The sequence below is a fragment of the Podarcis muralis genome, chromosome 10, assembly GCF_964188315.1.
Source record: "Podarcis muralis chromosome 10, rPodMur119.hap1.1, whole genome shotgun sequence".
Classification (NCBI taxonomy): Eukaryota; Metazoa; Chordata; class Lepidosauria; order Squamata; family Lacertidae; genus Podarcis; species Podarcis muralis.
The window spans coordinates 72,052,371-72,079,315 of record NC_135664.1 but is presented as its reverse complement, the minus strand read 5'-3'; the positions used below and the strand labels follow the sequence as shown (position 1 = coordinate 72,079,315).

The window sequence follows — 26,945 nt, the reverse complement described above, 5'->3', positions numbered from 1 at the left end:
TATGGTCCAGCTCTCACTTCCATACATCACTACTGGGAAAACCATGGCTTTAACTATACGGACCTTTGTTGGCAAGGTGACGTCTCTACTTCTCAAGATGCTGTCTAGGCCTGTCATTGCCCTTCTCCCAAGAAGCAGGTGTCTTTTAATTTCGTGACTGCTGTCACCATCTGCAGTGATCATGGAGCCCAAGAAAGTAAAATCTCTCACTGCCTCCATTTCTTCCCCTTCTATTTGCCAGGAGGTGATGGGACCAGTGGCCATGATCTTCGTTTTTTTGATGTTGAGCTTCAGACCATATTTTGCGCTCTCCTCTTTCACCCTCATTAAAAGGTTCTTTAATTCCTCCTCACTTTCTGCCATCAAGGTTGTGTCATCTACATCTCTGAGGTTGTTGATTTTTCTTCCGGCAATCTTAATTCCAGTTTGGGATTCCACAAAATTGTAGTCCACAGTTAATCCCATTTCCGTTTCCACTGTTTCCACTGCACAGAATGAGGTCCAGAACATCAAATTCAACAGCTCTGGGCAGTGTGAGGCCCCCCTGGTCCGGACGGACAACCCCAAGAGTTGGTACGAGGACGTCGAAGGCTGCGGCATCCAGTGCCAGAACCCCCTTTTCACTGAGAAGGAGCACCGTGAAATGCACGTCTACATCGCCTCCTTCAGCTCCGTCACCATTTTCTGCACCTTCTTCACTTTGGTGAGCAGGATTAAACTACTACAGTGCACTGTCCTTAGGGCTGCCCTTGGAGACGGTCCAGACACTGCGGCTAGCACAGAACGCAGCCGCAATAATATCGACCAGACTTCCATCATGTAGCAGCAATTATTGCAAGATCCGCACTGGCTCCCAATAATAATAATAATAATAATAATAATAATAATAATAATAATAATAATAATATATTACTTATACCCTGCCCATCTGGCTGGATTCCCCCAGCCGCTCTGGGTGGCTTCCAACAGAATATTAAAATACAATACAGTGGTACCTCGGGTTACATATGCTTCAGGTTACAGACTCCGCTAACCGAGAAATAGTACCTCGGGTTGAGAACTTTGCTTCAGGATAAGAACAGAAATCGGGCTCCGGCGGTGCGGCGGCAGCAGGAGGCCCCATTAACTAAAGTGGTGCTTCAGGTTAAGAACAGTTTCAGGTTAAGAACGGACCTCCAGAACAAATTAAGTACTTAACCAGAGGTACCACTGTAATCTATTAAACATTAAAAGCTTCCCTAAAGAGGGCTGCCTTCAGATGTCTTCTAAAAGTCTGGCAGTCGTTTTTCTCTTTGACATCTGGTGGGAGGGCGTTGCACAGGGTGGGTGCCACCACTGAGAAGGCCCTCGGTAAGTTACTGAGCCCCTTTCAAGGTCCTGACGTCAACCTGTAAAGCCCTTAACAGCTTGCAAGCTGGGTGTTTGCCCTCGGAGCTGGACCTCAGCGTCTGGGCTGAACGATGGGGGTGGAGATGCTCCTTCAGGTAAATGTGGCAGCTTAGGGCAGGCGTAGGCAAACTCATCCCACCCGGCGTTTTGGGACTACAATTCCCATCATCCCTGTTAGCTAGGGATGATGGGAGTTGTAGTCCCGGAACATTTGGAGGACCGAGTTTGCCTCGGCAAACTTTCAAGGTCAGTGCCGACACTTTGAATTGTGCTCGGAAACGTCCTGGGAGCCCATGTAGATAATCAAATCCATTCTGCGTTGGCTGGGCGAATCCGTCTCCAGTGGGGAATAGATGTGTGCAGGCCAACTGATCAGGATTGAACTCCCTGCTGTCCGCAGGCCACGTTCCTCGCCGACTGGAAGAACTCGAACCGGTACCCGGCGGTCATCCTCTTCTACGTCAACGCCTGCTTCTTCATGGGGAGCATCGGCTGGCTGGCGCAGTTCATGGACGGAGCCCGCAGCGAGATCGTGTGCCGTGCCGACGGGACCATGCGATTGGGGGAGCCCACGTAAGTACCAGTTTGCACATCTCAGTACAGAAAGTCTTGATCTGATGTGTTAAGAGATCTTTCCTCTTCTAAGTAATTCGAGAGGGTTCTGGAAGCTTTTCTGCGTGAAAGAAACAGGCAGAAGGTTCGTGGTGTTTGGGTTATTCCTTCTGAGAAGCTGAGTACTGTTATGTACTGAAGTTCTCACCCTGGGCCAGCAGGGGGATACTGTAGATAGTTATGCAAATAAGGGATCGAAAGTGACATTCAGTGATTGGATAGTTTTAGAAAATTGTTACAGTTACGTTGTACTGGAGCTTTATATAAGCAGGCTGACTGAACCCTTCAGTTCAGTTCTGTCCTGGCCTGTGAATAAACAAGAGCTGTTTGAAGAATCGCTGTGTTGTCTGATATGTTCACCCACAACTTAACAAGTACAGTTGGCTTAACCTGGTCCTGTTATCTCTTTCTGTCTAGGTCAGGGGTAGGCAACCTAAGGCCTGGGGGCCGGATGCAGCCCAGTCACCTTCTATATGTTTATTGGATGGATTTCCCCCCTAAATTGATTTTTGAATTCTGAACTTATTGTTAAAGGTAAAGGTAAAGGTACCCCTGCCCGTACGGGCCAGTCTTGCCAGACTCTAGGGTTGTGCGCCCATCTCACTCAAGAGGCCGGGGGCCAGCGCTGTCCGCAGACACTTCCGGGTCACGTGGCCAGCGTGACGAAGCTGCTCTGGCGAGCCAGCGCAGCACACGGAACACCATTTACCTTCCCGCTGGTAAGCGGTCCCTATTTATCTACTTGCACCCGGGGGTGCTTTCGAACTGCTAGGTTGGCAGGAGCAGGGACCAAGCAACTGAGATTATGCTCATCTGCCTTAAAGAAAAGCTCTCCTGGAGGGTGGCGCTGTGGGTTAAACCACAGAGCCGATCAGAAGGTTGGCGGTTCAAATCCCCACGATGGGGTGAGCTCCCATTGCTCGGTCCCTGCTCCTGCCAACCTAGCAGTTCGAAAGCACGTCAAAGTGCAAGTAGATAAATAGGCACCGCTCCGGCGGGAAGGTAAAAGGCGTTTCCATGCGCTGCTCTGGTTCGCCAGAAGCGGCTTAGTCATGCTGGCCACATGACCCGGAAGCTGTACGCTGGCTCCCTTGGCCAGTAAAGCGAGATGAGCGCCACAACCCCAGAGTCGTCCGCGGCTGGACGTAACAGGTCCCCTTACCTTTACCGTTAAAGCTCTGCTGGATGAAATATAATTGCCTCTGCTGATCTCCCATCTCATATGGTCACCTTGCATCCTGATTCCATCTTCTGCAACATTAGCTGCTGCTCCCAGTTTGGTGTCCTCTGGTCCTGATGGGAATTGTAATCCAAAATGTCCAGGACTGATGAGAGCATCTGGGGGGCGCCAGGTTGGCCAAAGCTGCTTGGGTGCGGCTCGGCTGTTACGGGATGGTGTGGAGGGCTTTGGAGAGGCTGGGCTGCGTGCCCTTTTCCTTCTGGTGGGGGCAGCCGGCAGATTTTACTTTCCTTTAACTTTTTTTGGGGGGGGCTTTTAAAATGCTTTATTTATTAGCTGAAAATTGTATAACAAAGATATTTGTTAAAGACAAAATAAAGATGAGCATAAAAATAAACAATCATTATCTGAGGATCCATGTGGATCGGTGCTTTGTAACCAGGTTTTTGCGCCATTGCGGCCCCACACAACAGTGATATGATGGTGAATTTGGGGTGACCCAAGGCAAAAATCCTGAGGATCCATGTGCTTTTACCTCCCCCCTCCCAGGCAGCCTCCTTTATCTCTAGCGTCCCTTATCTCCCTCCCGATCGCTTACTGATCAGCTGCTTCCTTTCAACACTCCCTTCCCTCCAAGCAGTTTTTTTGCTCCTCCTTTTCTTCTAATTTCTCTCCTCATTGCTTTAGTCTTCCTGTCTCCTCCCCAGATCCTGAGGATCCATGTGCTTTTACCTCCCCACTCCCAGGCAGCCTCCTTTATTGCTAGCGTCCCTTATCTCCCTCCCGATCGCTTGCCAATCAGCGGCTTTGTTTCAACACCCCCTTCCCTCTTTCTAAAAAAAAACACAAAAAAACACAATCTGCTTTTTGCCCCTGGGCAATTCGGCTCCAGGGACCACACATTCGCTCCGTAAGACGCACAGACATTTCCCCTTACTTTTTAGGAGGACAAAAGTGCGTCTTATGGAGCGAACGGTACTTCCTTAATTGAAACTTGCTTTGTTCTCAAAATAAATCCCTTGAATACGCGCTTAACTTTATTTTCTCCATGTCGTTTAACTTACTTTAAATTTTGTAAAACGATCCTGTTTGCGCACAGAGGTTCAATTGAAATCTGCCAACTGATTAATATTTTGACAATGTTCTTTTACGCAGGCTCTGTATATGTCCCACTCTCTGATCAATTTCTCACCTGTAACATCTCGTAGCCTTGCTGATAGTCTCGCCAGTTCAGTGTACTCTCTTAATTTATTTCGCCAGTCTGATTTGGATATGCTCTCCCTTCCAAAATTTTGCAGTTAAAATTCCGGCGGCACCTGTACATAAAAACTCTCCTGGACTTTTTTGGGAATTTCATTACCCATAATTCCTAGCAGGAAGGCTTCAGGCTTTTTTGGGGAAATAATATTTAAACATTTTCTTAAGAAAATGACCTTTACCTGCAGCTCCAATGAGACCCTCTCCTGCGTGATTATCTTCGTCATCGTCTACTATTCCTTGATGTCGGGCGTAATCTGGTTCGTCATGCTCACCTATGCCTGGCACACATCCTTCAAGGCGCTGGGGACCACCTACCAGCCGCTGGTGGGGAAAACCTCCTACTTCCACCTGGTCACCTGGTCCATTCCCTTCGTCCTCACCGTCGCCATTTTGGCGGTTGCCCAGGTAAATTTACTTTTATTTTATTTATTTATTTATTTATAATTTTGGTATCCCACCTTTTCCCCCTAATGGGAACTCAAAGTGGTTTACATAGTAAATCCGGATTCTTTTGAAAGTTGCATGAAGTTTTGCCTTGAATGTTCAGTGCCTGACAGAACGGACCACGTTATTTCACCACTTTCTGCCGTGTGCTCTTCATATTTTTAGAACAAAAATGCAACCGGTGACAGTTTGGGAAAGTCACTTTAAATCCACCAAGGTCAGAGTAGTTATGCTGAAGACATTCACTGATGATTTACTGGTAATTGCTTTTCTACATAAGAAGGCAGCCATAATTTTAAGTGATAAGACGTTAGGCTAGTACAGGGGTCTGCAACCCGCGGCTCCGGAGCCGCATGTGGCTCTTTTACACCTTTGCCGTGGCTCCGGGGCAGATACTAGCGAGGGGAGGAGGCGCACTGTGCGCCCCGACACTCCCCACTGTGGCGGGCGCTGTACTGGCTGTGACGTTGCATGGGGGTGGTGCGTGCGTTAGTCACGCACCGTCCCGACGTCACCTTCCTGCCCGCCTGCCCGCTACATTGTAAGGGGCATGTACGCTGGTCACTGCATTGAAAGGGGGCATGTACGCTGGTCACTGTTTTGAAGGGGAGTAAAGAACACACACACACACACACACACACAAAAAGGTAACTTGTTAATTTAACGTTTATTTCTATGAGGAGGAGTAATTCTGAGGGGTGAAACAAAGAAATAATTTTTAAAAAGTGACAAAAAAGTTATTTTAATAATGATGAGTATTGCGGCTCCCAGTTTTTTTTTTCTTCGGAAACGGGTCCAAGTGGCTCTTTTTGTCTTAAAGGTTGCAGACCCCTGGGCTAGTAGAAAAAGATTGAAACAAACTTCATCTCTGTTAAAAGAACATGCAGAGAATATAGCTCACGTTTGTTCCAATCAGGCTGCTTGGAATTATCAAAGGTTTTTGTTTCTGGCAATGATCTACCGTATTTTTCGCTCTATAAGACGCACCAGACCACAAGACGCACCTAGTTTTTGGAGGAGGAAAACAAGAAAAAAATATTCTGAATCTCAGAAGCCAGAACAGCAAGAGGGATCGCTGCGCAGTGAAAACAGCAATCCCTCTTGCTGTTCTGGCTTCTGGGATAGCGGCGCAGCCTGCATTCGCTCCATAAGACACACACACATTTCCCCTTAGGAGGGAAAAAGTGAGTCTTATAGAGCAAAAAATACGGTATTTGGCTTCCCCATTAAAAAGCCTGCTGATCAAAGTTCTTAGAAATGCCCCTCTCCTCCAAAATTCAAGGCATGATAGGGCACGAGGTAAGCTTTGATTTGAGATCATTAGAGTGTGCTTAGTTGCTAAATTCCATTTTTTATGGAGAATATGGCAACAAAAGCCACAGGAGTTCCCCCCCCCCCCATGGCCTTTTTGCGCAGGTGTGCTGGGTGGCTTGGATTTCCCCCAGGGAAAGCGTTGTTCTTCTGATCCCGGGGAAGTGATTGTGTTGGATGCAGCAGTGCTTTATAATTGCCATTGGCTGGAAACTGCAGGAGGAGAGGGAGAGATTTGGTGTTTTGCAACTTTCCGACTAGTTGCAGGACCTTAGCCAGACCTAGCAGAGTAAACGCAGAATCCATGGAAGCAATTGGCGACTTGGCTGCAGACAGGATAGACGATGCAGGAGCCAGGAACTTGTAGTTGGGTGTTTATTATATACAGTGGACTGTTTACAGGAACAGAACACGGATCTTTAGCTAGCTCTCTCTGACACGACTCACAACTCCTACACTGACACACAGAACTACTGAACATGAACACTGAACTAACAGTTAGTAGGCCATTAATTATCACTCCCTTGAGAGAGCTTGACCAATCAGGGAGCTGTCTCCATGCCTCTGTTATCACCAGGCAGACTTACTCCTTCAGATTGCCTTCTGGCTGTCTGCCAAACCTTAATTGACTCTGTGTTAGTAGCTGCACTACGCAGTTTCCCAACAGTATGGACCCTTGGCCTCATCTAACAGGTGTTTCTTAAGTTCCTACGTTGTTGTCAAATGAGCCTCGACAGCTTGGAGAATGGTCCAGCGACACTCCTGCAAATTATCTTGGCAACTGAGCTGGGATATGGTGGTTCAGGCGACCCCAGAACTCCCTAAGCTGTTCATGTGGGAATGTTCAGGGAGGCAGGAGAGGGTATATTGTTTATTAATATCCTTCCTAACTTGTAATAGCAAGTTCTATAACTTAGCAGAGTTTTAACATTCCCCTTTTAAACACACAGTGGTTAGCTTGTTGCAAGCTTGTTTAAGCTTCTCAATATTTGATTCATTTGATTTCCCTTATAAAAAGAATAGACACGACACAATCTTGTGTACAGTATATATAAAAGAGGTTTACTCACACATTCATGAATTGACTTCCCACTCACACCTGCACAATGCTTTTGTTCAAACCCTTTCCTCCTGTGTAGAAACGCTTTATCTGTTACAGAAACCCCTCTAATATAATTACTTTATCATTTTTCTGCTGCTGCTCCTATCTCGAATCCTGCCTGTGCTTGACTATAATACTTTTTTCTTTTTTATCATAACTTTTTTGGTTTTTACACGTATTTTTAAACGTAACATCCGACATATATATATATATATAGCATAGCAAACATTTGGCCATAACAGCCTAAGACTTCCAACCTCCTGGACTGATGGTTTTCCAACTTACTCTCTGATATTGCATTTTGTTATTGTAATTACTACTATTAAATCCTTTTCATAAATAAACAAATTATAAATCATACTTAGCAATAAATAATGAAGTTACTTTATTCTTTTATAATTTTTATTATGACTATACTTCCCCCCCCCCAAAATATTCTTTATTGATTTTCATTTACATACTCCACATAGACATACTGTATTACATTTTACATTTTTATTTGCTCCCCAGAGCTGACTTCCTTCCTTCCTTCTTCTGGCTTTTTATATCTCATCTAAATTTTTTGCATTGTCTTCATCCGTATTGTATATTATTGTTCTTCTTTTGTATTTCTCCATAGAGTGTCTATAGTCAAATAAATCCTCCTGTATATACAATTCTTATTGTCTGTCTGTATTCATTTACAACTACCACTGGTTAGATTAATCAGATTATACATTTTACTTTTTATTATTTTCTTTATCCAGAAATTTTCTTTGTATTTCACATTATGAGGTTTATTTCAATCCTACTGGTTTCACTATTTCACCTTATCCTTCCTATGTATGACATAAATTTTCCCCATTCTTTTCGAAATGTTTCATTGGCCTGTTGTCTAATTTTCCCTGTTAATTTAGCTATTTCTGCACATTCCATTACCTTCTGTCGCCATTCTTCTACTGTTGGCAATTGCTGTTGTTTCCAAACCTGGGCTAACAATAACCTCGCCCCTGTTGTTGCATATAAGAACAATTTCTGGTCATTCTTGATATTTTTTCAAATAGTTGTGTCCCGAATCTCCGACCAGTCATCTTCATTTAATCGCCACGAGTTCCGGCGTCACAGGAGAGAGGAAAATACTTAATACTTTGTAGGCAGGAGGGGACAGAAAGCTGTTGTGTTTTAGGTACAGTGGACACTCAGGTTGTGAACGTGATCTGTGCGGGATGCACGTTCGCAACCTGCAGTATTCACAACCCGCAGTGGCCTGTCTGCCCACGTGCGGATTGCGATTCAGCGCTTCTGCGCATGTGCAAAGCGCAGTTTAGCGCTTCTGCTCATGCACAACTGCCGAAACCCGGCAGTAACCCGTTCTGGTACTTCCGGGTTTCGGCGGTCTGTAAACTCGAAAAAACGCAACCTTGAAGCATCTAACCTCAGGTATGACTGTACTTGTTTCCAGTTTTTTTTTTTAAGCTTTCTGGCTTCTCTACCTGTCTTTCCTCCCTCCCTCTTGCTTCTCCAGGTTGACGGGGACTCTGTGAGCGGCATTTGCTTTGTGGGCTACAAGAACTACCGCTACCGAGCCGGTTTTGTCCTGGCCCCCATCGGCCTAGTGCTGATCATCGGTGGCTATTTCCTGATCAGAGGTGGGCTCTTCTCAATTTGTTCTCTCCGGCGCTTTTTAATATTTAATGCTCTACCGTTTTTAACACTTGATTGGGAGCCGCCCAGAGTGGCTGGGGAAACTCAGCCAGATGGGCGGGGTATAAAAAATAAATTATTATTATTATTATTATTATTATTATTATTATTATTAATTCTGCCGCTTCCCTCCTAGGTGTGATGACCTTGTTCTCCATCAAAAGCAACCACCCAGGTCTCCTGAGCGAAAAAGCCGCCAGTAAGATCAATGAGACGATGTTGCGCCTTGGTGAGTAAGCCGGACTTGCGTGGCAGGTTCTGTAGCTTGTAGGGTTTTTTTTGGGGGGGTGGGGGTGGGACAGTTCCTGCAGAGAAAAAGGAGGTTGGGACAACATTAATTGATTGTGATTTTATGTAAACGGTGTTATTTTTACTGTTGTTAGCTGCTCCGAGCCCAGCTTCGGCTGGGGAGGGTGGGATATAAATAAAATTTTATTATTTATTACTCCTGAAGGACCAGCTGTCCTGGACCCTGAATTGACCTGCGAGGTCTCCATGGACAGCTGTCAGTCCAGAATGACTCCCAGGCTGCGCACCTGGTCCTTCAGGGACACAGTTGCCCCATTCAGGACCAGGGAGTCCCCCACACCCGCCCGCCTCCTGTCCCCCCAAAAATAGTACTTCTGTCTTGTCAGGATTCAACCTCAATCTGTTAGCCGCCAATCTGTTAGAAAGCAAATGGCAGAGGGGGAGAGGCCTGTGGGATTCGATCAGAAGCTATTGTCAATGAATCGAACCCAGTCAACGCAAAGCTTTCATAGCAGACACAGTGGCTTGCTCCATATTTCATAATTCCTCATAGCAATCCCACCTGACCCCCACGCTCTGGATATCTGCACCCCTCCATGCCCTGAAGTAGCTGGACGTGTGACGGACTCAAGTTCTTTCTCCCTCCATGGCAGGAATTTTTGGCTTCCTGGCGTTTGGCTTCGTCTTCATCACCTTCGGGTGCCACTTCTACGATTTCTTCAACCAGGCGGAGTGGGAGAGGAGCTTCCGGGAGTACGTCTTGTGAGTAGCGGGTGCCCACTGTTGTAAACAAAAAATGCCCTTTTTCCCCTTATGGAGTATCCAAGAGCCCATATAGAGTCCTTACATAGGTTCCCTATTGGTAGGAGAGAATAACAGAGGCCAACCAGAGAATATTGAGAAGCAAAGCAGCCAATAAGCCTGATCTTTATTGATCTGTTGCAACAGGGTGCTCCCCTCACCCGCAGGAGAGGAGGAGGGACCCAGAAAAATGGCGCGCAAGGCCTTATAAAGACCACCCTGTAGATCAAGACCACCCCCAGAAACATCATACATACATCACAGAAGGGGTGCAACCTAAGACCACCCCTCAGATACATCATACCTACATCACAGAAAAGGCGGTCTTAAAACAGAAATTTGAATGTTGTTTTTCTCCTGTCTGGCGGGTTACCTGTTAGTGGTCACTTGATTGGATACCCTGGGGAGTCTGGCCATTCTTTTGTAGTGATAAATACTTAGTTCCTGGTCCAGTTCACAGGCTCACACCCTATTCAAACACAGACATACCCTTAAGACAGGATTTGTGAAGGAAAAGACAATGGGGAGGCTTTTCCACTTTGACCTTGCAGAGAAAACATTTGCTCAGTTTAGGAATCAAAATGGCTTCAGGTCGGTCTTCCTGTGCTGATCATGTACATGCGGTTATGAACATTGCCATATATCTAAGACCTCAAAATTCCTATCACAATATCCACGTTCCCCTCTTGATCTAGGCGGGGGGCCACAGGCTGCCTTCATGGGTGGCTCTTTTTGTGGGTGGTCTCTTAGAGGCCGACCTGATGCCCTTCGGGCGCCATGCTGCGTAGCTCAAGAACTGAGGCACCTGGGTGGCAAAGGCTGGGATGGAGCAACACTCCAGGGGCATTGTGGGAAATCAAGATGGCGCCTCACACTCCCAGCCATCGAGCCCTGGGAGTATCGGAGCGGAGGGATGTATAAGGGATTTAAGGGGGCCCTGAAGACCCCTGGCAGATTTCGCGTGCTGACACCAAGCCTGGGAAATCAAAACCCACGTCCAACGAAATGCCCAGTTTGTATTGGACACCAGGAAATACAGAATCACAGTATATATTTTATTTAATATATTAAATGTATATACCGCCCTTTGTCGAAAGATCTCAGGGCAGTTCACAGAATAAAATACACAGGCTAAAACACAAGTCAATATTTAAACCAAAACAATAACAACCCTTGCAGTGAAACTCAGTTTCTTACACACAAATCTTTGTCTGGAACAGCAGTTCTCAACCTGTGGGTCCCCAGATGTTGTTGGACTACAACTCCCATCATCCCTGAGCTCTGGCCTTGCTAGGTAGGGGTGATGGGAGTTGTAGTCCAACAACATCTGGGGACCCACAGGTTGAGAAAGGCTGGTCTGGAAGAAAGCACCCAAAATACAACAGCGTCAGGGTAAAGGACGCTTTATTTTCAGGCTATGAGTAGTACTTGTTGATACCCTAGCATCTTTCAACTAGCACTGTTTGGTTTTATTCTCATAGTTTTGTCACCAACATGCACGCACCAAAAGTTTAAAACTTCCCTGAGGGACATAGAGTCGCATTTCATGCTGAGGATTTTTTCAGGTTGTTTCAGTGGAAGGTTATTTAAGTGCTAGCACTGGAATCGGCTGCAATATGAGTGGGTTCTACCCAAACCGATAATCCCTGCAGATTTTAAAGAAATCTCTGTTGGATCTTAGGAGTTTTAGCCGATGTGTTGGTTAAACAATGAATTGAATTTGAATTTGAAAGGGTGGGGTGAAATAATTCTAAAAGAAAAAGACAAACTCTCAATTGTTTTTATTGGAAGGATGGGGAATCTGTGCCCCTCCGGGTGCTGTCGGACTACAACTCCCATCATCCTTGACTATAGGGAGTTGTAGTTCACCATTTGGAGTGTCGCAGGTTCCCCACCCTTGTCTAATAGGATTCAGACATAATCCCAGAATTCCAACTCCGCTCGCACAAGAGAAAATGTGTCTTCTGAGGGGGTGAGCCTTACCATGTCTACTCAGAAGTAAATCCTATTGAATCCAAGTAGGGCTTACTCCCAGGTCTGTGTGGTTAGGATTGCAACCTTAACTTTGCAGCTGCAATCTCTTGAAATTCAAGATCGCTGTTTGGAGGTCTGAGGTTCCTTCCCCCTCTGCTTTTAACATTGGAGGTGCGCGTTTTGCAACCACCTTATTTTTATCATTGTCCGTTGTTTTGAACGGCTTTTAATGCGGCTTTTAATGCGGTAAACCCTCTCTGGGACCTTAGGGGAAAGGGAGGGCAACAAACAAATTAATGATAATCATAAGAATCGTAATACCTTGGATCCCAAACGCCATGACTCCCGAACAAATTGACTCCTGAACGATCGAAACCCGGAAGTGACTGTTCCGGTTTTTGAACAATTTTCGGATGCTGGCGCGGCTTCTGATTGGCTGCAGGACGCTCCTGCAGCCAATCGGAAGCCGCGTCTTGGTTTTCGAATGGTTCCAGGAGTCAAATGGTCCCCTGGAAAGCATTCTGTTCGAAAACCCAAGGTATGACTGTAATGTTCTGCCCCACCCAGCAAGTTGAATCTCCGCTCTTGCCCCCACGGATGCGGGTGGCGCTGTGGGTTAAACCACAGAGCCTAGGACTTGCCGATCAGAAGGTCGGCGGTTCGAATCCTCACGACGGGGTGAGCTCCCGTTGCTCGGTCCCTGCACGTCAAAGTGCAAGTAGATCAATAGGTACCACTCCGGCAGGAAGGTAAATGGCGTTTCCGTGCGCTGCTCTGGTTCGCCAGAAGCGGCTTAGTCATGCTGGCCACATGACCCGGAAGCTGTACGCCGGCTCCCTCGGCCAATAAAGCGAGACGAGCGCCGCAACCCCAGAGTCTGCAACTGGACCTAACGGTCAGGGGTCCCTTTACCTTTACCTTGCCCCCGCAGGTGTGAGGCCAACGTGACAATTGCCACACAGACCAACAAACCCATCCCTGACTGCGAGATCAAGAACCGCCCCAGCCTGTTGGTGGAGAAGATCAATCTCTTTGCCATGTTTGGGACGGGGATTTCCATGAGCACCTGGGTGTGGACCAAAGCTACCCTCCTCATCTGGAAGCGCACCTGGGGCAGGTAAGAGCTGGGCCCACCCAGCCTTGGAAGAAGCCTGGATTTTAATCTTGAGCCCATCCTGTGACTTCCAGAGCCACAACTGCTCTGCACGGGACTTCCGGCAGACCCGACAATTCTGACCGTTACATAATACAGTGGTGCCCCGCAAGACGAACGCCTCGCAAGACGGAAAACCCGCTAGACGAAAGGGTTTTCCGTTTTGGAGGCGCTTCGCAAAACGAATTTCCCTATGGGCTTCCTTCGCAAGACGAAAGCCCATAGGGAAATCTCCGGGACAGCGGGGAAGCGCAGCGCATCTTCCCCACTGTCCTCGGACCTCCTCCGAATCCTGGCGGCGGGGCGGAGAGACCTCCTCCCGCCGCCAGCCTTCGTTTCTCCGCTATCCCGGACGGCTTTTGAAGGCAGGCGGGGGGGGGGAGCAAAGACTTTCGCCCCCCGCCGGCCTTCAGAAGAGGTCCAGGACCTCTTCTGAAGGCCGGCGGGGGGCAAAAGTCTTTGCTCCCCCCTGCCTGCCTTCCCAGGGGCTTTTAAATCGCCCCGGACAGCGGAGAAGTCCTCCGCTGTCCGGGGGTTTTTTAAAATGCTGGCGGGCGGCAGCGGATGCTTCGCTGCCGCCCGCCAGCATTTTAAGATCGCCCTGGGACAGCGGAGAAGTCTCCGCTGTCCCGGGTTTTTTTAAAATGCTGGGGGTGGGAAGAAAAGCCCTTGTCCCCCCCCCCAGCCTTCAGAAGAGGTCGGGGGACAGACTGTCCCCGGACCTGGTCTGAAGTCGGTTTCCATAGGAACGCATTGATTGATTTTCAATGCATTCCTATGGGAAACCGTGCTTCGCAAGACGAAAAACTCGCAAGAAGAAAAAACTTGCGGAACGAATTAATTTCGTCTTGCGAGGCACCACTGTACCATTTGTAAGAACTCGATCTTTTAGTGTGTCAGCAGCTAAACTTTGGAACGATTGGCACTCTTTTCGCGGCACTCTTTTTGGTATCTGCTGAAACCATTTTTGTGGTTCTCCACCTGTGGGTCCCCAGATGTTGTTGGACTACAACTCCCATCATCCCTGAGCTCTGGCCTTGCTAGCTAGGGGTGATGGGAGTTGTAGTCCAACAACATCTGGGGACCCACAGGTTGAGAAAGGCTGGTTTAGACAAAAATTACTTGCCCAGCAGTTTAGAAATTTGAGGTGCATTTCAATCTTTTTTTTTTAAGTCTGGTTTTTTAAATTTTAAATTCTTTATTGAAAAATGAAAAGTACAAAAATACAAGTGCACAAAAACTAAGAAACAAGAAATAGTACGCATGTAGAAAACGAAACAAAAAAAGAGAGACTGTGTACGTTACAAAAAAGGGGGGCGATGACTTGATATTTGATTTGAACTGATTTTAGAATGCTGTATTATTTTACTGTTGTTAGCCTCTCTGAGCCCTGCTTCGGCTGGGGAGGGCGGGATATAAATAAAATTATTGTTGTTGTTGTTGTTGTTAACCAGGCCTTAATCTCGTATAGTATCTATAAAAAAGAATTACAAATTTTGTTCAATTTCACCATGGCAAGTCTACATTTGTACACAACTTGTTAGTGTGCAGCAAATTTGCACATATTTTCAATCCAATCATTAAAGGGAGCCTGTGTTATTATTTTTCCAGTTTTTAACTTTTGAATGTTTTAGATTATCGCCGGTACTTTTTCTTAGGGGTGATTTTATTCCTCTCTCTCTCTCTCTCTCTTGGTAAATTGCTTTGAGGGTTTTTTGGTATGTTTCCCCCCCTGATCAAGCAGCGTTTAAATTGCATGAAATAAATAAATCCCCCCTCTCCCCGCAGGCTGACTGGCCAGAGCAGCGACGAGCCCAAGAGGCTGAAGAAGAGCAAGATGATTGCCAAGGCCTTTTCCCGGCGCAAAGAGCTTCAGCACAACCCCAACCAAGAGCTCTCCTTCAGCTTGCGGACTGTTTCGCACGAGGGGCCGGTTGGTACGTATGTCCACAGGGAAGGGGGTGCTTTGGGGCTCCACGCCTGTCCGATGGAGGGCAGCCTCCCACAGCCAGGCCAGGGCCGGATTTCGGTTTGATGTGGCCCTCAGCTTCTGAAGGTTATGGGGCCCTTGATATGTCCAGCTGTCCTTTGTCAACAACAAATGGTCGCTTTTTTGTGTGTCGAATATATGCTATACAGTGGTACCTCTGGTGGCGAACGGGACCCGTTCACTTGAACATGATGTTGGTACTGCAACATCACTTGAACATGATGTTGGTATTGCATACATTTATTTTATTTTAAATAATTTTTTATTCAATTTTACACTATACATTTGAATTCACACATTAATCATCATCATCAACATTTAGGATTCCCTGAATCCTTAGACTCCCTCTACCCCTCCATGGTTTCCATTATCAAACTTTTTCTATTGCATCATATTTTTTCTCTGTTTTTCTTAAGATTGTCCATTTTTACCTTAGTTTTTAATACATTACAAGCGTTACTCAAATCCTGCCAAAAGTTTTTAGCTGTTTACAGTGTTCTCTTAAGTAAATTGTAATTTTTCCTCATTCCTTGTTAAAGTTTCTATCTTCCTGGTTTCTGATTTTCCCGGTCATTTTCGCCATTTTGGCATAGTCAATAATAATAATAATAATAATAATAATAATAATAATAATACATTATTATTTATACCCTGCCCATCTGACTGGGTTTTCCCAGCCACTCTGGGCGGCTTCCAACAAAAGATTAAAAATACATTAAAACATCTGTCATTAAAGACATCTTCATCAACCATTCATCTCTTGTCGAGAGTTTTATCTTCTTTCCGTCTCTGGGGGTATTGCATACATTTAAGTTATGTCATATTTAAAGAAACGAACACTTGGTGGAATATAAATGTCTTATTTTTATGTTTTGTCATGGGGAAATTCTGCATAATTGCACACAGAATTGTTTGAGCTGGGTTACAATTCCTGACACCCCTGAATGTTCCTGACCTTCAACATGACTATTTCCTTGCTCTTTTGCTTTTTTTTTTTTTTTTTTTTGATGCCATTTATTTTTATCATTCTCCCACAAAATTGTGCCCAGTGTGGTTCACCACAGTATGTATTAACAGTTCAAACACAGATTAGAAGAAATATCATAATGGAATGCAACCCAGCCGTCCTGCCACAGTGGGCAAACGTTGGCCAAGCTGAGATAATTCTGAGGGGATTCAGGCTTTGAAAAACTCATTCTTTGAAATATTCTCCCCTTCCTCCTTTTATTTGTATACATCATTATAATTTTCTTTTCCCAGCTGGTTTGGTTTTCGATATCAATGAGCCGTCGGGAGATGTGTCCTCTGCCTGGGCCCAGCATGTGACCAAGATGGTAGCCAGGAGGGGAGCCATTTTGTCTCAAGATGTCTCCGTCACTCCGGTAGCGACGCCAGGTAATTCTGCTTATTTTGTTTTTTCTTTCAGTAATATTCTGTTCGGCAAGTAGACAAAGCAAGGGAAGCAATGATAACAACATTACAGTGGTGCCTCGCAAGACGAAATTAATTCGTTCCGCAAGTTTATTCTTCTTGCGAGTTTTTCGTCTTGCGAAGCACGGTTTCCCATAGGAATGCATTGAAAATCAATTAATGCGTTCCTAGGGAAACCGCTTGCCAGGCTGGCGGTGCGGAGAAGGGCTTTTCTCCCCACCGCAAGCCTTCAGGACAGGTACGGGAACAGAGGGGAAGGCGCGCAGCGCTTTCCCTCTGTTCCCGGGGCTTGCGTGGGAGGAGGGTTTTTCCTCCCCACCGCCAACATTCAGAACAGCATTCTGAATGTTGGCGGTGGGAAGGAAAACCCTCCTCCCACCCCAAGTCTTCAGGAAAGCCATCCGAAGCCGGGCGGCGGGAGAAGGTGTCCCCGCCCCCCCGCCCGGCATCGGAGCTTCGTTCCGATGGCGGGCGGCGGGAGAACGCGTTCCCGCCCCCCCGCCCGGCATCGGAGCTTCGTTCCGATGGCGGGAGGAGGTGTCCCCGCCCCCCCGCCCGGCATCGGAGCTTCGTTCCGATGGCGGGCGGCGGGAGGACGCGTTCCCGCCCCCCCGCCCGGCATCGGAGCTTCGTTCCGATGGCGGGCGGCGGGAGAACGCGTTCCCGCCCCCCCCGCCCGGCATCGGAGCTTTGTTCCGATGGCGGGTGGCGGGAGGAGGTGTCCCCGCCCCCCTGCCCGGCATCGGAGCTTTGTTCCGATGGCGGGTGGCGGGAGGAGGTGTCCCCGCCCCCCCGCCCGGCATCGGAGCTTCGTTCCGATGGCGGGCGGCGGGAGGAGGTCCGAGGACAGTGGGGAAGACACGCTGCGCTTCCCCGCTGTCCCGGAGATTTCCCTATGGGCTTTCGTCTTGCGAAGCAAGCCCATAGGGAAAATCGTCTTGCGAAGCAACTCGCAAACGGAAAACCCTTTCGTCTAGCGGCTTTTCCGTCTTGCGAGGCGTCCGTCTTGCGGGGTACCACTGTACAATAATAATAATAATAATTGTCAGGGTTGCTTCCAGATCCCAGCTCACAGAGGATCACGCTAGCCAACGGTCATTAAGTAAAAGTCTTTATTGAGTTACAGTTTCCATTCTCAAGCTGCTGCGTGCAACTCTACGTCTAGTAGCTAGACCGGCGAAGCTCCGTCTGAATCTCCGCCCCTCGTACACCAACTTAATATCCTAGCCCTGCTCCACCTTTTCCGCCTGACTGTTCTTCTCTGGGTCCCTCTGCCCCCCTGGGTCTCTTCCTTCCGGGATTCTTCTGACGCTGACCCCCCGGACCCTCCTGTCTCCTTGCGCCGGGCTTTAGGACCCGGCTCCCTTTCCGGGCTGCCTACTGCGTCGCCTTCCTGTGCATTTGAACTTGGCGCGCGCGCCCAACCTTCCACCTTCCGTCTAACCGTCTCTTCGCTCCCAGATGGAGGTGTGGCCACTCCTGACTCGTGCCCTCCCTCCTGTTGTGAGCTGCCAGCGCTTGCCCCCTGGCTCCCTTCCTCTTCTCTGTTCTCTGGCGGTGACGCTGGTCCCGATCTCCAACTGCTCTCCTCTGAGTCCCCTCTGGCTCTATCTTCCTGGGGTGCCCCTCTAAACTCCCCCCTTGCCCTGGCCACTGGTGCTCCTTTCTGTGAATCCTCCGATTCACTGGAAAGGCTCGGAGATCTCGGGTCGTCGTCATCGCTCATCTTTTCTTCTGCCTCCTCCCCTTCGCTCTCTGTTTCCTCCCTTGCCCTTGCCTCTGCTCCTGAACCCCTGACATCCATCCCCCCCTCGAAGCCCCCCACTCCCCCTTCCCCTCCTTCCGGTGCTGGAGTTGGGTGCTGCTGTGTCAAGGGGACGAATGTCGGGTACCGTTCACTTCCCGTAGCGGGCCTCCTTCCGAAGTCTTCCGGTTCTTCCTCCCTGCTCTCGTCGACGACGGTCACCTCTGCTTCCATCTCTGTGCCGCCGTGCTCGAAACCAGGGTCGTCCCCGAAAACGTCCATGTCCGTCTCTCCCTCACTTCCTCCTGGCGGCGTTGCTCGTCCTGGACCTTCTTGCCACTTCCTGCGCCACTGCTCCTCTGGTCTGTCGTCCCACCAATACGAGGGTTCTGAGGCAGATCCCGAGGGTGACCCCTCCGGGGAACGGACGTCTCGTGTCGGGTCCTCGTCCGAGTCGAACCCCCGGAACGTGCTGGCCGAAAGCGTGGGCGTAAAAAGCCAGTCGTCGAAAAAGTCTGCTGGCATTGGTCTATGTGGGAAGAGGGCATGAAACTCGTCTTTGAGCAGAGGTTCGTCCAAGGCGTAGCCCGGCACCCAGCTGTTCGCACTGGCCGGGGTGCCCTCCTTGGCGAGAAAGTATTCTACCCCTTCTTCCCCCCATCTGGAATCCAAAATCTCTGTGACTTCGTTGATGCGCTCCTTCTGTGCCCCTCCTGCGCGCCCTGTTCTATCTCTGACCGGACTCGGCGCCGTTCCGGGTTCCTGAAACCTGTGCGGTGCCTTGTAGGGAGTGAGCACCGATCTGTGGAACACCGGATGCATTCTGGAACCCTCCGGAAGCGCCAGCCTGAAGGCCACCGGGTTGATCTGCTCTTCGACTTGATAGGGCCCCAGTTGCTTATGCCCTAGTTTCTTCTTGGCCAACGACCTGGCCGGCACTGCGTGGGCTGCTAACCAGACCCAGTCTCCCACGTGGAGCTCTTCGCCAACCCTTCTACTTTTGTCCGCTTGTACCTTGTATGCGTGCTTGGCCAGCTCCAGGTGGCGCCTCAGCTGATCGTGGACTTCCTGCAGCTCTGACGCGAACGCATCTGCCGTCTGCGGCTCCCCCTCCCCCAGCCTTTCCAGTCCCGGAAAAGTTCTGGGGTGCCTCCCGTTGTTGGCGAAGAACGGCGTGATCCCCGTGGACACGTGCTTCGTGTTGTTGTAGGCGAACTCGGCGAGCGGCAGGTAATCCACCCACGTCGCAGGCTGTTGATTTGCATAACACCTCAAGTACTGCTGCATGATGGCATTGACCCGCTCGGCTTGCCCGTTGGTCTGCGGGTGTCTCGCCGACGCCAGGTTGATCTTGACGTTCAGGAAGCCCATCAGCTTCTGCCAGAAATTCGAGATGAACTGCCGCCCCCGGTCGGACAGAATAGACCGTGGCAGACCGTGAACCTTGAACACGTGGTCTATGAACAGTTTGGCGGTTTGCTCCGCCGTGGTCACCTTCGCACACGGAATGAAATGTGCCATCTTGGAAAACAGGTCCACCACCACCAGCACTGCCGTCTTGCCCCTCGAGCTGGGCAGATCCGTGACAAAGTCCAGGGCCACTCTCTCCCAAGGTTCGACCGGAGTTTGCAGCGGTTCCAACAGTCCGGCCGGCGGTCTATGCACTGGCTTCGCCCTCTGGCAGGTGTCACACCTCGCCACGTAGTCCGCGACCTCCCCTCTCATTCCAGGCCACCAGAAATCCCTGGCGACTAATTCCACCGTCTTCTCCTTGCCGAAGTGCCCAGCCGTGGGCGCGTCGTGCAGCTGCTGCAGCACCTTGGCGCGAAGTTCGTCTCCCGGCACGTAGATGGCCCCTTTACGGATGAGCAATCCATCTCTTAGCTGGAAACCGTCGGCCGCTGCCTTGCCCCTTTGCACCTCTGCCATCTTTGCTTGTGCGAAGGAGTCCCCCTGCAACGCTCGTCGCACCGCCTCCAGGTCCACGGTTGCCGCGGCGCACGCCCACACTGTTGGTGCGAAGATGTGCATGGCGGTCGCTGGCGTTGCGTCCTCCAGATACTGTGGCTTACGAGAGAGAGCGTCCGCCATGATGTTGGTGTCCCCCGGGACATACTCTATTCGGAAGTCGAAGTTCGCAAAGAACTCAGCCCAACGTATCTGCCTCTGGTTCAGGAACTGTGCCGTGCGCCAGTGCTCTAGGTTCTTGTGGTCCGTGCAAACCTGCACCGTGTGCTTGGCGCCGATCAGAAAGTGCCTCCACGCCTTGAACGCTGCATGAATGGCCAGCAACTCCCTGTCCCATATGGTGTAGTTCTGCTCGGACTTGCTGAGCTTCCTGGAGTAAAACGCTCCCGGTCGCCACACCCCTTGCGGGTCTTTCTGCAGCAGGACCGCCCCCACGGCTCTGTCCGAGGCGTCTGTCTCCACCCTCATCGGCTTGCTGGGGTTGACGTGAAGCAGCTGCTCTTCCGACGCGAAGAGACGCTTGAGTGCCTGAAAGGACTGTTCCGCCTGCTCTGTCCAAATGAACTTCTTTTTCTTGGAGCTAAGCGTGTCAGTGATGGCCGCCGTCTGCATAGCGAAGCCCTTGATAAACTTGCGATAGAAGTTCGCAAAGCCGACAAACCGTTGGACCTCCTTCCGGTTGCGTGGGCTCTTCCAATCCAACACCACTCGAACCTTGGCGCTGTCCATGGCGAGCCCCTTGTCAGACAGCTTGTAGCCCAGAAAATCCACCTCCGTCACGTCAAATTGGCACTTCTCCAGCTTGGCGTAGAGCCTATGTTGCTTTAGCCTGTTCAGCACTTCCTTGACGTGTTTGTCATGCTCCTGTTGCGACTCCGAAAAGATCAGGATGTCATCTAAGAAACAGACGCACGTCTTGTAGAGAAGTCCCGCCAACACGTGATGCATGAATGCTTGAAAAACGTGGGCGCCATTTTGCAATCCAAACGGCATAACTCTATATTCGTAGGTCCCCAGTGGTGTGAACATGGCTGTTTTCCACTCATCTCCCTCCCGCATGCGAATGAGGTTGTACGCCCCTCGCAGGTCCAACTTGGTGAACACTCTGCCCTTCCGCACCTTTGCGAGGAGGTCGTCAATTCGGGGCATGGGGAAGTCCGATGGCTTAGTCACACTGTTCAAGATCCTGTAATCCACTACAAGTCTCTTTTGGGGCGTATCCCGCTTCTTAACGAAGAACACCGGACTGCCTCCCGCTGCCTTGGACTCCCGGATGAAACCGCGCTCCAAATTATGATCTATGAACTCCTTGAGTTCTTGCAGTTCGTCCTCTGACATGGAATACAGTCTCCCCTTAGGCAGCGCCGCTCCTGGCAGCAGGTCAATCTTGCAGTCATATGGCCTGTGAGGTGGTAGCCGGTCTGCCTCCTTCTCGCAGAAAACTTCCAAAAATTCTGCGTACTTGTGGGGAATCGCTTGCAGCGTGCCTAGCAGCAGCTGTGACTCCTCTTCCTCTCCTTCCTGCCTGGGCACGATGCAGTGTTCAGCACAAAAAGAAGAGCCGAAGGTCAGCTGCCTCTGGTACCAAGCCAGCGTTGGGCTGTGCTTCTCCAGCCAACTCATGCCCAACACAATGGGCGTGTCCGATAATTGAGTGACGTTGAAGCTTATGACTTCTTTGTGATTCCCAAGTCGCATCACCATTGGTGGCGTTTGCTGCACCACTTGCCCCCCTAGCAGCTCCCTGCCGTCCACCGTGACAACCTGCAGGGGCAGTGTGGCCGGCAGCAACTGTATAGCATGCTTGTTGACAAAGTCCTGCCCTATAAAGTCCGCATTGCTGCCTGAGTCAATGGTGATTGGCACGTCCATGGTGATGCCATTGGGCAGCTGGAGCGATGCGGTGAGCCTCACCACTGGTTTGGGCGGGAGGGGGTTCACGGGCTGTAAAATCTCTGGGGACTGCATCATTAACACGTCTGGCTGGGCCCCAGTGCCTCTTCCTCCAGCCAGACTGCGTCGTTTCCCTGCTGTGGTCCTCCTTGCTGCGTTGCTGCAGTCACCATTGCTGAGGCTGCAGTGAGCTTGTTGAGCCTCTGGGGACACTCTTTCGCCATATGCCCTGGCTCCTCACAGACGTAACACTTCCTGTTCCCTCTAGGAGGCTTCGCTTTCACTGCTGCTGGTGCTAGGGCTCTGGTTGCTGACTGAGCCCTGGCACCTCCAACCTCCATAGGTTCAGCTCCTCCTCCTGGCGGAGGCGTGGATTGCGTACGCGCTGCTTCTCTGGGAAAGAAGGAGGAGCCCCTGGCTGTTTCGCGCCCTCCACGCCCTTCGTCCCTGCTCCACGGACGTCCTTCCAGCCGCACCCCCACTGCCAGCGCCCTCTGCACGACCTCCTGGGTGGTTCGGGGTCTCTCCCCCCTCGCAATTTCATCTTTCACAGAGCTGTGTAATCCCTCCCAGAACAGGTCTCTTACAGGAGTCGAATCTCTGTCCCATTCTAGGGCACTGGCCAAGGCGAAAAAGCGGGCATGGTACTGCCGTACGCTGGCCCTTCCCTGTTTCAGTCCATGAATCTGTTGCCTAGCAAGATCCACGTCAATGCTTGATAAAAAACACGCATCCATCGCTTTAATAAAGGCATTCGCATTTTGGAGCGCCGGATCGTTATCCCTCCACAAATTGCGCAGCCATGCTCTGGCATCCCCATGCAAATAAGACATGATGAATCCCACTTTCTCTTGCTCATCTCTAAAATCTTTACTCAGCAGTTGCAGTGCACACAGTACGTCTGCTTTAAAATTGGGATACTGTTGCAGGTTCCCATCGAAGTGAGAGACCAGACCGCCTGTGCGTCTCCCCAACCCAATCCCCTCTGGTTTGGGTGTCTGTTGCCCTTGCTTCGTAAGCACTTCCAACCTGACCTGGAGATCCCTGTAGGCGGCAGCTGCGTCCTCCTCTCTCTTCCTGGATGCGAGAGCCTCGGCATTCAGCTGTGACACTGCTTCTCTGAGTTCCGCTATCTGCTGTTCAGCCGTCATGTCGGCTGCCGTTCGTGAGCTCGCTAGTAGGCACCTGCTTCTCTCCTCTCCTCGAGGCTGTAGATGCCCACAATTCAGGAGACGGAGCTTACTGTCAGGGTTGCTTCCAGATCCCAGCTCACAGAGGATCACGCTAGCCAACGGTCATTAAGTAAAAGTCTTTATTGAGTTACAGTTTCCATTCTCAAGCTGCTGCGTGCAACTCTACGTCTAGTAGCTAGACCGGCGAAGCTCCGTCTGAATCTCCGCCCCTCGTACACCAACTTAATATCCTAGCCCTGCTCCACCTTTTCCGCCTGACTGTTCTTCTCTGGGTCCCTCTGCCCCCCTGGGTCTCTTCCTTCCGGGATTCTTCTGACGCTGACCCCCCGGACCCTCCTGTCTCCTTGCGCCGGGCTTTAGGACCCGGCTCCCTTTCCGGGCTGCCTACTGCGTCGCCTTCCTGTGCATTTGAACTTGGCGCGCGCGCCCAACCTTCCACCTTCCGTCTAACCGTCTCTTCGCTCCCAGATGGAGGTGTGGCCACTCCTGACTCGTGCCCTCCCTCCTGTTGTGAGCTGCCAGCGCTTGCCCCCTGGCTCCCTTCCTCTTCTCTGTTCTCTGGCGGTGACGCTGGTCCCGATCTCCAACTGCTCTCCTCTGAGTCCCCTCTGGCTCTATCTTCCTGGGGTGCCCCTCTAAACTCCCCCCTTGCCCTGGCCACTGGTGCTCCTTTCTGTGAATCCTCCGATTCACTGGAAAGGCTCGGAGATCTCGGGTCGTCGTCATCGCTCATCTTTTCTTCTGCCTCCTCCCCTTCGCTCTCTGTTTCCTCCCTTGCCCTTGCCTCTGCTCCTGAACCCCTGACAATAATAATAATAATAATAATAATAATAATAATAATAATGGGTGTTTACTATCTATGGCAATGATAACCACAACAACAAAATAATAATAATAATAATAATAATAATAATAATAATAATAATACGGGGTGTTTACTATCTATGGCTTCGTTTCACATGGTAGTTTAGGGCATTTCCCTGATGTTTCCCCTAAACTGTTATTTTTCAGTGGTTTCACAACCAATCCCTCTTCTTCACAGGGAGCTCTGGGAATTGTAGTTCAGTGAGGGGAACTTACAACTCCCAGTGCCCTTAACCCAGCTCCCAGAATCCTTTGGGGGTGAAGCCATGACGGTTTCAAGTGGTATCCCAGCCCTCGAAATGTATGCTTTGAATGTGGCCTTCCCTTTGATTCCCAGAGTTGTTCAATAATCAATCCCTCTTCTTCTCCGGGAATTGTAGCTCCGAAGGTAGGGACGCAGGTGGCGCTGTGGGTTAAACCACAGAGCCAAGGACTTTCTGATCAGAATCCCCGTGAAGGGGTGAGCTCCCGTTGCTTGGTCCCTGCTCCTGCCAACCTAGCAGTTCCAAAGCACACCAGTGCAAGTAGATAAATAGGTACCGCTCTGGCGGGAAGGTAAACGGCGTTTCCGTGCGCTGCTCTGGTTCTCCAGAAGTGGCTTAGTCCTGCTGGCCACATGACCTGGAAGCTGTACCCCGGCTCCCTCAGCCAATAAAGCGAGATGAGTGCCGCAACCCCAGAGTCGGCCACGACTGGACCTAATGGTCAGGGGTCCCTTTACCCTTTTTACCTTTAAGGAGAACAGTGGGGCGGGGAGTCTCCTCATAACTTCCAGCACCTTTAGCGAACCCCCAGCTCCCAGAATCCTTTGCAGGGGGAAGCCATGATGGTTTCATGTGCCCCCACAGCACTTCGAATGTTTGGTTCGGCCTGGGAGTGCCGTGAAACGAATCAGCCATCTTGAAGCAAGCAGCGATTTGGGGTTTTGAGGTGTGTGCGCTGGGGTGGGGGGCTTCTGATGGAGGTCCTATACACCCCCTAACCATCGCCTCTGCCCTTCCTTTCCCCACCCACACAGTGCCCCCCGAGGAGCGAGCCAACTTGTGGCTGGTGGAGACCGAGCTGTCCCCCCGGCGGGAGAAGAAGCTGAGCCGCAAGAAGAAAAAGCGGCGGACGAAGAAGGAGGTCTGCCCCATGGGGCCCGCCTACGACCTGGACCCCTTCGCCCCACAGCGCCTCAGCTCCGTCCCTCGCCTCCCCCAGCTCCCCAAGACCAAGTGCTTCGTCGCCAGCGCCAGGGAGGCCCAGGCCCTCAATGACGTCCTTGCGCCCAGGGCCTACCCGGCCTGGCGGCCCGCGGCCCTGCCCCAGGTGGACCCTTTTTCCAGGGGGCCGCCCCCAGAGCACCCGTCGGCCCTCGGCTGCCGGCGGAACAGCGCCGCCCTGCCTCCCGTCAGCCACCCCTTCTGCCCGGATAACGGCCCCGTGGAGGAGGCAGGACCCGGAAGCGGCGCCTGGTTCTTCCCGGGACGCCGGCAGCCTCTGCCTCGCGGCAGCTTCCCCCAGCCGCCACCCCGGAGCGTGGCCCCGGGGCCTGGCTTTCTGAGCGGCACCCCGCGCAGGGCTCCGCAGGCCCAGGGGCGGCGAGGGGAGCTGCCAGCCCCCATGCACTCCCGGACAAACCTCATGGATGCGGAATTGCTGGACCTCGATTCGGATTTTTAGGATTTTGGAAAGACCCTTTCCAGAGGACTTTGGGGGGACGAGGGAGAAGAGGTTTATTTGGTTGTAGAGCAGCCATGACGGGAGAATCGGACGTTCCCAACTTCTGCCCCCACCAGAAGCGGTCTCCTGGGTTTTTGCCCTGCTAGGAAGAAGCTATATTTTCCCTGCTGAGATAACAAGACGGTTTTCTTTGAGCTCTTGTTTCTGACTTTGGCGCAAAATCTTTCCTTTCTTTCCTTCCTCCCTCCAGGCGAAATCTTGCACGTCCCAACGCGTCTGCCGTTGCCTCGCTGTTTGCTTAGGAAAACAGGCGGATCTCCTGAGATGGAGATCGCTGAATGCTTTTTCCATAGCATGGATCTTGCGGGAGGGCCAGGGAGGGTTTTTGAGCAGCGACGGTCGCAGTGCCTGTTGGGCAAGATGTTAGAGAGGGTCCTCAAGTCTTCTCCCTGCGCTTCCAAACAGAACCTCTTCAGGGCTTGCCAAATGGCGCTGCCCTGAAGTAGATCCAGGGTCTCTTCCCCGTCGGCGGTGTGTGTGAACGCTCCCTCCCTCCTGTGAGTGGGTGCGCTGGTTTTCGTGAGGTGGGTGCAGAGCGCAGAGGGCCGTGTGGTTTATTGCAGGGCCAGAAGGAAGGCGGTTGGGATCCGTTCTGATCTTGTAGCTGAAGAACCTTTCCCACCTCATTCTTTCCCGGGGGTCCCGTGGCAGCGGTGGGTGGAGCCAGTGACAAAAATGGGCGGAGCAACAAATAGAAAATTGTACAGTAGGCCGAGCATCATCGTTAGAGTTCAGTGACATGTTCCGGCCGCCCATAAACACACTGGCCTTGAGGCCTGGGGACAGATCCGAGGGTCAGATATCGAGGTCTTCAGGGCCAGGTTCAGACCCCAGGCCTGAGTTCCTCCACCCTGGTGTAGGATCCGTGCTTTGGAGATCCAGCTCTTGCCTTGCACATTCGACGTTTGGCAAATAGGTGTCGCAAGGGCACCTGGAGAAAAATATTGATTGGACAAGGAGGAGCGCACTTGCTGCATAG

The 26,945-nt window shown here is 50.6% G+C and overlaps 1 protein-coding gene across 1 annotated transcript in view; it reads left to right on the top strand.

Annotated features, from left to right (window-relative positions):
* SMO (smoothened, frizzled class receptor) overlaps positions 1-26,100 on the top strand; it is a 35,252-nt gene extending 9,152 nt beyond the window's left edge. The window contains exons 3-12 of the mRNA XM_028746014.2: positions 494-703; positions 1,790-1,962; positions 4,627-4,846; positions 8,803-8,926; positions 9,118-9,210; positions 9,884-9,992; positions 12,937-13,122; positions 14,947-15,095; positions 16,409-16,543; positions 25,260-26,100. Of these exons, the coding sequence (XP_028601847.2) occupies positions 494-703; positions 1,790-1,962; positions 4,627-4,846; positions 8,803-8,926; positions 9,118-9,210; positions 9,884-9,992; positions 12,937-13,122; positions 14,947-15,095; positions 16,409-16,543; positions 25,260-25,906 (2,046 nt within the window). The 3' untranslated portion in view covers positions 25,907-26,100. The remainder of the gene's footprint in view (positions 1-493; positions 704-1,789; positions 1,963-4,626; positions 4,847-8,802; positions 8,927-9,117; positions 9,211-9,883; positions 9,993-12,936; positions 13,123-14,946; positions 15,096-16,408; positions 16,544-25,259) is intronic.
* Positions 26,101-26,945: the final 845 nt, after the last annotated feature.